Source organism: Neophocaena asiaeorientalis, unplaced genomic scaffold (assembly GCF_003031525.2).
Source record: "Neophocaena asiaeorientalis asiaeorientalis breed wild unplaced genomic scaffold, Neophocaena_asiaeorientalis_V1.1 scaffold5, whole genome shotgun sequence".
Taxonomy (NCBI): Eukaryota; Metazoa; Chordata; class Mammalia; order Artiodactyla; family Phocoenidae; genus Neophocaena; species Neophocaena asiaeorientalis.
This window is the reverse complement of record NW_020174698.1, coordinates 15,124,640-15,134,012: the sequence shown is the minus strand read 5'-3', so window position 1 is coordinate 15,134,012 and position 9,373 is coordinate 15,124,640. Positions and strand designations below refer to the sequence as shown.

Here is a 9,373-nt window from a genome sequence, read left to right as displayed (position 1 = left end):
TGGATAATCTGTAGTTACTAGTTAATTATAAAAAGGTATTCCCTATAATGGTTTTCATGTTAAATCTCCCCTTTTCTTGCATTTTCGTTTTATTGTTTAAAACTTTCAGGTGATAAATTTATAAACTTCTTTGAAATAGATTTTATGTACAGTTAATTTTGGTTTAGTTTGTATCTTGGATTATAATAGCCTACAAAATAGCAACTCAATGCAGTTTAGTTGAGGAAGACAATTGACTGGTTGTGTTTCAAGGGGATACAGTGATTTATAATGCCAGACTTTATGAATTGCAAGTCTTAATTATGCAAAAACAGGGGGAAATGGTTTATCTTGAGAGGAAAGTGGCAGTTTCCTACAAGCTGTATAATGTACCTTAAAATAATTTAAGTAATAAGTTTCATCTCAGGATTTTCATTAACTCAAACAGCATGTATTATAAAATATATCAGGCTGATGTATTATAAAAATGTTGATTTTTTTTAAGAAAAAAGAGCTTATATAAAATATTTAGATGGAAAAATTTCTAAAGAGAAAATAAAGGTTCCTGATTTATTCATAAAAAAATTATGATAAAATTATCCTTTGTAGCATCAATGTAGCCTGAAATTCAGTATGATTATGCTGGGAAGAAGGTCATTCCCTTTTTTAAGACTGAGCTCCTGAGCTGATCAGTCTCCTTTACGTGTTCTTCTTCCCACTGTGGTGCTCCCTGTGCTCTGGCTGGTCTCTCTGTAGGGCTGTCTCACACTCCCCCTGGGCAGATGCCTCTGTGTCAGGGACAGGGAAGGCACAATATCAGATGCTCGCAGGAACTGCGACTCTTGGTATTCAGACCTGCCAGCCACAGGCTTGTTCCTTGCTTGGTTCCTGAACCAGAAGAAGCCTGACTGGCAGTACATTGAGGGTCTTCTTCCTACCAGCGAGAATGATCTGTAAATAGTCTGTCACATTGTCTGATATGTGACAGTGATTCAGTGTCTGGCAAAGCAGAGCTCAGCATCTTCACCTCTGTTTACCTTGCCATCCCACTGTAAGTGTGGCCAGTCTGTTGTACAGATCTTCTGTCGATGGGCTCTTGGCTTTTGGTTCTCATTCTAGTTTTTTCCTGCGACTGAATTCTGGATCATGGAATTGGCTGGGACTGAACCTTATTTCTAAGCTCCTGCCAGGCTTTTCTCTCTGGGCCTGGATCCTGCTTCCAGCATCCTTTAAAGAGACTTAAATAGACCTTCATAATCTCACTCTGCCTCCTACTAGGCTGGACAACTCTTTCATTGATTAGACATTGTTCTGTGTTCCCTCCCCTGCTCCTTGAAATGAGATTTGGGGAATGTGGCAACATGCCTAGACTACTTTTAAGTTTACTGTGCTCCAGTGGGACTAGTGATCTCTTCCCAGAGTGACCTTGCCTTACTGTTAGATTTTTCTCAGCTCACGGTCTTGAAGATCCCGAGTGTCACCAAGGCTTGGCCAACTATAATTAGAACCAGGAAATTGGTTGAGATCAATCATTAATTGCAGTGGCTTAGCAAGGTGTTTTGGATGTGGTCTGAGTTGAGTGGTTATAATTGAGTTGATCTCCTCTATTAAACAATGTGAAATATATTTTATCTATTGGCAAGAAAATTCTTTTGAGATAGTAAAGAGTGGAAAGTTCCATTCGGTGAGGAATTTTCTATTTAACTCTACTCCACTGTGGAGTAAAACTCAGTGTGACTGCTTTTCTTTTAGCCACAGTGGCTGATCCATTATCCTTTCCACTGTTGTAGCTCAAGAGACAAAGAAGTTCTAGAGCCAGTGCAGGGCTTCTGTTCTTTCTTCAGTGGCTCTTGAATTAGAATTTGCTCCAGAACCTGCTCTAGAACAATTAGGGGCAATTGAATTTTCAGCTCACATTTGGCAGTCGCCTGACTACTAAGGACCTACTCTCCTTTAGCTTCTTCTCTACCCACCTGAGCCTCCTCAGAACCAGAGTTCTTCCCTGGACAAAGCTGACTGGTGATTAACATGACAAAGAAGAGTGCTTTCAGCACCTGCTACCTCCATCTAGGTGCTGGCTTTTTTGTTTCCTGTACCTCAAATCCCTTCTTCCATATCAAAGCCCACTCTCAGATTTCACTTGAGAAAGAGCAGAGTACTTTCAGTACGAAGTGTAAGTCAATAATAGCTATTATCCTATTTTTATGATATATACATATAACTATACTTATATTATCTCATATATCTCATATCATCTCTCTCTCTCTTTATGTATACTATAATTACAAACACAAAAGATATGAAGTTTTTAAAAATAGGCACATTAGCAAAACAATCAGTAGAATTAGGTTAATAAACCAAGATCTAAATAATGAGGATGGGGAAATTTGAGGGAGAGAAAATTTGATTAAAAACATAGGTTAAGAACACTAGATGTAATTAAGAATTAATTTTTTCAAAAAAAAAATTAATTTTTTCTCTAAGTTTTCTGATATGCAAGGCAAAACTACAACATGATCAGGTTTATAACCTTATTGTATCCTAGATCAAAAGAAACATACCCTTTTAAAATGAGAGATAAAATGTTAAAAAGTAAATATATGTATACACACACATTGTATATATACATACATTATATTATACACACACTATATATATATATTTCTAGATGTTTGTGGAATATATTTATAGAATATATATATGTATTTAGTGTGTGTGTACATATGCATATATATGTATATATATATAGCACATTCCCATGATGTCATTCTCTAGTCAGAGATTTTAGGCGTTTTAGGGCATACCTATTTCTGAAACTGTACAAAAAATGCAGGTCATAAGATTATCCTTTGGTGAAGTCACCTTGGCTTTGAGAGTTAGGTAGGAATAGACCATTGTTAGTAGTTGTCATGGTTTTGATATTATTTATTCAGTGTCGGCTTTGTACTTCAGCCTGGCCCTGGCAGCCATATTGGCTGCTGTAATGCAGTTGTGTGGATATATTTTCTGCTCAGGTTTGGTGACCTAACCAAACAGGTTTTCTTTGGGTTGAGGGTAACAAGTTAATTTCAGCAACTTTAAAAGTATTTTCTGCTTGTTTTTTTTAGAAGATGTAAATACCTCATTGGGGATTTCTTTGTTTATAGTTCTTTTATTCTTCCAATACTAAGTCAGATGTCATTAGTGGGATTGATTTTCTGTTAGAACACATTTTAATCTGTGCCCACATATATTCCTCTTAGAAAAAGAAAAGAAATATCCATTTACTAATTCATTTACTAGAGTCCAGGGGTACATGAAAATGAAGAAAACGGGGGAAAGACCCATTCACTTTTTTTTTTAATTGCCTTTTTATTGTTGTCAATGCAACCCAGTTCAGGGAGAAAAAAAAAAAATCTTACCTAAACAAATAAAATTGTTAAATAAGCTGATTAAAAAATAGGATCAGTAGCATAGGTTTGGGGGATTAAATGTTTATTAAATCAAACTTTTAAATCATATCGACCTATAATCTGTAAACAAATATAGTACATGTGTAGGTAAAAGTCTCTTAGATTAGCACTAGTGGAAAAACTGAAGATTCCTTTGTACAGTGGTACCTCACTGCTCCTTGGGCCAATGCCATGGGGCCATGTTCTAGGTGAGTTAAATGAAAAACCAGAAGGAGTTTAGCTCAATTCCACCTGCTATGATGGATTTCAAGGCAGATATTTGTTTCACATTATAGTAGGTTGGATTATGGCAAGGCAACAGTGTAGTTTTTACATTCACAGATTGGCTGAAAAAGTATAAATTAAGCTTCTTTTCTAGATGTCTCTCTCTTCCCTATTACCTTAATTAGTAAGAAAGATGAATTAAAATAAATGGTGGACCACAGGTAGTTATAAAAATAGATAACTTGTAGAGTAATAAACATCTACAGTTAGCAAAGCACAAACATAAAATTTACCTTTTTCCATATGTGCGGAATATTATAAGTATGTTCAAGTGGTACAGCCAGAGACTTCAGAGTGGTAATAAGGCGTTTATAAAGAAAAAACGCTCAAGTACAAAACCCAGAGTAGGAAGCTGAATGCAGATGAGAATATACAAAAGACAAAATCCTAATTCCTCATATCTGATTATCCTACTTAATAGACACCACAATTAATTTACAGCCTGTTAAGTATCTTAAGAAGTAACACTTTGTTACCTATGTACAAACTTTTTAAAAGATTAATTATGAGACAAGCAAAAATTGACTTAACAGTGGCAGTAAAATCAATGAAACTTGTATGATTTTGTGTGCTTTCACATACTTCTGTATACAGGAGTTTAAAAAAACTCCTGCAAAATCTATTCAAAAATCATTTCAAGTATAGAAGAAGAAAGTCCCAAGCTGGAAAATAAAAAAGGATCAAAATCTCAAAGTGACTGAAAATCCATGAATATATGTGATATTCATAGGTTCCCTTAATATTTATCAAGTGCTATGTAAGGTAACTGTAATGTTATCCTGAAGCCAATCTCATTTAAGAGATACAGTAATTCCCATTCTAATTCTAGATTTAAAAGCACTTAGTCCACACAACATGTGTTTCGGTGAAGTTGACATTCACTTACTCGTACATATACTTGAGCTGTCCTAAGGTCACTTCAGCCAGGAACAGTGTACCTTGGAAACTTTGGTAAGTTTTCTTGCCAAAAGAAATCTCCATAATCTTATATGTCTGGGACTTGCTGGGTTAAATAAACAGGTTCCACTAACAAACTAACATACATTCTACCCCTTCAAGAGGGGTGTACAGATGCAGCTTTTCCCAAACTCAGTGGACCTTTGGAGGGAACACCGGAACCACCACTGGGTCCCAGGACACTTATTTCCTATGGAACATGGTTTGAGAAATGCCAATGTCAATCGAAAGTAAATTTTCTAAAGTGGTGGTTCTCAAATTGTAATGAACACACAGAAGACATGTCAAAGCATAGATACAAGATCCCACTTCAGAGGTCTGGATTGGGACCTGGGAACATGCATTTCTAAGAGACTCTAGGTGAAGCTGATGGAGAGAGGTCCACACTTTGAATGGTATCCTTCTAGATAAGGACCCACACAAACCTCAGCTTCAGGAAGCCCGACTATGGCCTCAGTAAAGGCTGTGTATCCTACAGCCAATTAGTAGGAGGTCAAACCAGCCCAGTGATGTCTGAGCAGGTCCTGGCATCTTGGTAGGGGGAGGACCACTGGGCTTGACTCTGGCTCTGCCCCTACTCACCAGGCAACCAGGCATAGTGACTGCATCTTAAATGATGAATAATAGCGGCCCCCTTTCAGGGGATCTGTGAGGCTCAAAGGAAATGTTTGCACAAAAGTACTACCTGACAAAAAGCATCATACAAGTGTCATTAATCAGAAGAATGTTTCAGTCACAGCAGGAAAATCCCAGATGAGTTTTCTGTCTTCTGCTACTGCTGAGCCTTTATGAAAGTACATTCTGGTAGCTAATGAAGAGAAAAGAGGCTAAAAATGCAGAAAACTGTAGTAAGAGGAATATATATAAGTGGATTACCTATTAAGAATATGTAATAGTTTAAAATAATATATCAACCCACAATCGAAGTAGTTAATTATGCTGGCTCTGAGATAGTATTTAGAAGTTACAGTATGTTGATCTTTGAACCCACTCACTCTGCCACTCTACCATGTTAATGCTGGTTAAATTTTAACCTCAAGAGAATGAGAAAAAAAATACCTTCACTGAGATACATATGAATTAGATCCAAAACTTTTAGCTGCGATAGTTCCAATCTTATAAGCTACCGCAGTGGGAAAATTTCAAAAGTAATTTTTAAAAAGGGCCTTTAATTTTGGTTGATAGAAACATCCACAAAATGAGAAAGGAACACACGCTCACACGTTCACATATGTGCATCTAGTTGTTGCCCAGTAACATCTTAGCCAATGAACTTCATCTCACAATTCAAAAATGAACGTGTAAAAATTCATAGTATCCATGATGGGGTTATGATGCTGCAGACATCTTGTTGGCAAGTCCCAGTTTCCACTGAATCCAAATGATTGATCGGAAAGGCAGGCCTTTCCCTGACGTGTTGCATAATTCACTTTATATATGCTCTGGTTGGCTCTGGAGACAAGACAAAATCTCCTGAACGGGCCTACCTTCGTAGCAGATCTGGTACACTGCAGTGAACAGTGGAAACTTGTCCAGCAGCCCTTTCTGTTTGAGGATGCGGTACACCTCAGTGGAAGTCTGAGGTCCTTGCAGCTTCTGCCCATTCAGCATCTCCCTCTCCAATTCTTCAATGGTCCTTCCGGCCCCGGCAAAGGCCTCTGCTACCTTGCGGTTCCGACCCCCATAGCAGCTGGTGATCAGGTCGGCTATGCCACAGCTCTCCAGAAAGGTGGCCGTGGATACCTGGCCCTTGCAGAAGATCCTGGTGAAGGCGATCATTTCCATGAGCCCCAGGCGGATGACGGCAGCTTTGGTGTTGTCGCCACAGCGGAGGCCGTCGCAGAACCCAGCTCCCACAGCCACAATGTTCTTCAGGGCACCACAAAGTTCAACAGTGTCTGCATCATCAACCACCGTAATTCGAAAATTTGGAGTCTGCAGAAGTTCTTTGAAGAGAAGGCCATTCTCTGTTACTTTGCTGCCGATGGTGGTCTCACAGAACTTCCCAGCAGCCACCTCATTGGCAGTGTTGGCTCCCATGAGCACACTGACGTCAATGCCCATCTTCTCTCGGATGATGTCGGAAATGAGCTTCAGCCCCTCGGGACCCTCGTCTATGCCCTTGATGAGGCTGATGCCCAGCGCGCCCTCGGGCACTTTCCCAGAGATCTCGTCACAGATCCTGTGAATGAACTGGTGGGGGATGACAAACACCAGCAGGTCTGCATCCCACACAGTCTCACTGAGGTTCGGGATAGCAACCACATTTTCTGGCAGCTTGTGTCCAGGGAGATATTTTACATTTTCATGGTCATTATTTATGATGTCTGTCAGTTTTCTCCCATTAACTGTTTCTTCAAAGACCCACATCTTGACCACGGAGGCAAACTTCTCAAGTTTCTTGACATTATTACCAATTATTTTTGCAACAGCTGAGCCCCAGTTCCCCGAGCCTACGATGCACACTTTCAGGGGTGATGCTGCCATGGCCAGACAGGAATGCTGCAGCCTGGCTTGCACCTCCGCAGCCAGCAGGCCGCCTGTCTCCGCCTGCTCGGCCCAGGCCTATTCACTTTCACCTAAAAGGTAACAGGATAGTAATATTGAAAGGACTATCAACTAATAGGTACAGATAAAAATTAATAGTATTCTGTGGGGAGGGATAAATTAGGAGGTTGGGATTAACATAAACACACTACTATATATAAAACAGATGAAAAACAAGGACCTGCTGTGTAGCACAAGGTACTATACTCAATATTTTATAATATCCTATAAGGGAAAAGAAACTGAAAAAGAATATATATATCTGAATCACTCTGATGTACACCTGAAACTAACACAACATTGTAAATCGACTATACTTCAATGAAACAAAAAATTAATAGTATTCTACCTATAGTTTTCATTTTTAAATTATATTTATGAATAATTTGATGAAAAATCAGCCATAAAGTTAGAATTCAAAGAACTTACTCTTTTAGAAGCATTTAACTTAAGGTAAATATGATTTAGCAATGGGTATTGATCTTCCCTTGGCCCTGGGGCATTTAAGACACTGTGCCCACATATATGAACATGAAGCTCTGAAAAACTAACCACAGCTGTGGTGTTAGTGGCGTCTCCTCTTAGAAATTCTTTCTGATACTTCTGCACTCTTTCCAGATCTATTGCTCCCTGGAGTCATGTTCCTGGACCCCTGGTAGCTCCTGGCTTTACTGGTCTGTTCCAGGTACTTGCCTTAGGAGCATTTGTTCTGATGATCAGTTTGGACAATTAACCTTCATCCCAACACTTCAGACAATATTTTGTTATTTACACATTACATTCATCATAGCAGTAGCTAAGAGATAACTGTTCTTTACCCAGTAGACTGCTTTCTTTTTAAACCTTTTTCTGGATGTTGCCTTCTGTCTTGGGGAAGTAGAAGGCATTTAAGAAGCATCCCTGGTATATACTGTGTTGGATCACTCTTATTTTTATATCCTGTCTTACATGTAGGTGAAATCTGTAGGTGTCTAAACATATCAGTGCTTTTTAAGAGGAGAATTAAATAGACATTCCCTTAAGGGGAATATTCAGCATATAATTAGAGACAAGGTATAAAGGGCAAATACTGCAGGGAGATATATGTGGGGTTCAATTCATCCTAAGATGTAAATGACTGATACCTGATCCTTTCCATAGTCACATGCGTGGTGATGAGTGGGGGCAGAAAGAAAGAGAGGCGGAAAGAGACAGAGAGAAACTTACACACACACACACACACACACACACACACACACACACACACACACACACACACACCAGAAAACGAGGATACTACATGTCTTTAGAAGAAATCTGGGGCAATATGGAGAAGGAAATTTGGGGTGGGGTGTGGAAGAGATGAACTCAAAGGCTGGGAAACTTCATAAACTTTGCCTACTTTAAAATGGTGTCTGAAATCAGGTCTGCATAAAATGTAAATAAGTTTTCCATTGTCCTTCTTGTTACTTGCCTCCCTTGACCAAAATAATTGGAAGTTGATTGTACGTGCAGATTTGGGAAGAAAACTCTGAAGATTCAAGTGTATAAAGAGCCAATAATCACCCCGTAATGTGGAATAGGCACTCACCGATCTTCATTTCCTTCCCCAACTCAGGCCCTACCTGCTTTTCCCTGTCGTAGTAAATGGCACGTCTAGACTTTGCAGTCATTGTGATTCCTGTATCTCCCTCAGATCCGGGGGGATGTGGGGTGGGCACTGCCTTCTCATCACACTTACAGCGTAAAACGCAAATTTGTTCCCAAACCTACAGGCCCTTCAGGATTTGGCTCCTGGCCAGTCTCTGACCTCATGTCCTTCCACTTGCTCTTCACACTCCAATTCCATTGACTCCCTGCTGTTCTTGGATCGCACATTCATGCTCCACCTCATGGCCCTTGCGCATGGAGTTCTCTCTGCCCGTGGTGCTCTTTCCCTGGATATTCATCCTGTTCACTTCATTCAGGTTTCTGCCCACATATCACCACATTAGAGAGGCCTTCCTTGGTCACGCTATCTAAAATAACACTTCCCATTACTCTCTGTCTGTTTATCCTGCTTATTTTTCCATTGGTGCATTTGCCGCCTAACATGATATATAGTTATTACATATCATTATATTATATATTTATATATGTATTGATATTGCATGTTTCCCCCACTAAATGGTGTTATATCAGTTTTCTTTATATCT

General features: G+C 39.3%; 1 protein-coding gene across 2 annotated transcripts; it reads right to left on the bottom strand.

Moving 5' to 3' along the window:
- Positions 1-6,083: 6,083 nt before the first annotated feature.
- LOC112409154 (glycerol-3-phosphate dehydrogenase 1-like protein) lies at positions 6,084-7,139 on the bottom strand. 2 transcript variants are annotated; one of them, XM_024759114.1, is made up of 2 exons: positions 6,915-7,139; positions 6,084-6,845 (listed from the first exon to the last, which is right to left on the bottom strand). In XM_024759114.1, the coding sequence occupies exons 1-2, from the start codon at positions 7,137-7,139 to the stop codon at positions 6,084-6,086; spliced, it is 987 nt and encodes a 328-aa protein (XP_024614882.1). The 2 variants fall into 2 exon arrangements, with proteins under 2 accessions (XP_024614882.1, XP_024614881.1); XM_024759113.1 differs by having other exon boundaries at positions 6,084-7,139.
- Between the last annotated feature and the right edge of the window lie 2,234 nt (positions 7,140-9,373).

Coding starts and splice junctions, on each gene's coding strand:
- LOC112409154 (XM_024759113.1), bottom strand. CDS start 7,139: ATGGCAGCATCACCCCTGAAAGTGTGCATCGTAGGCTCGGGGAACTGG.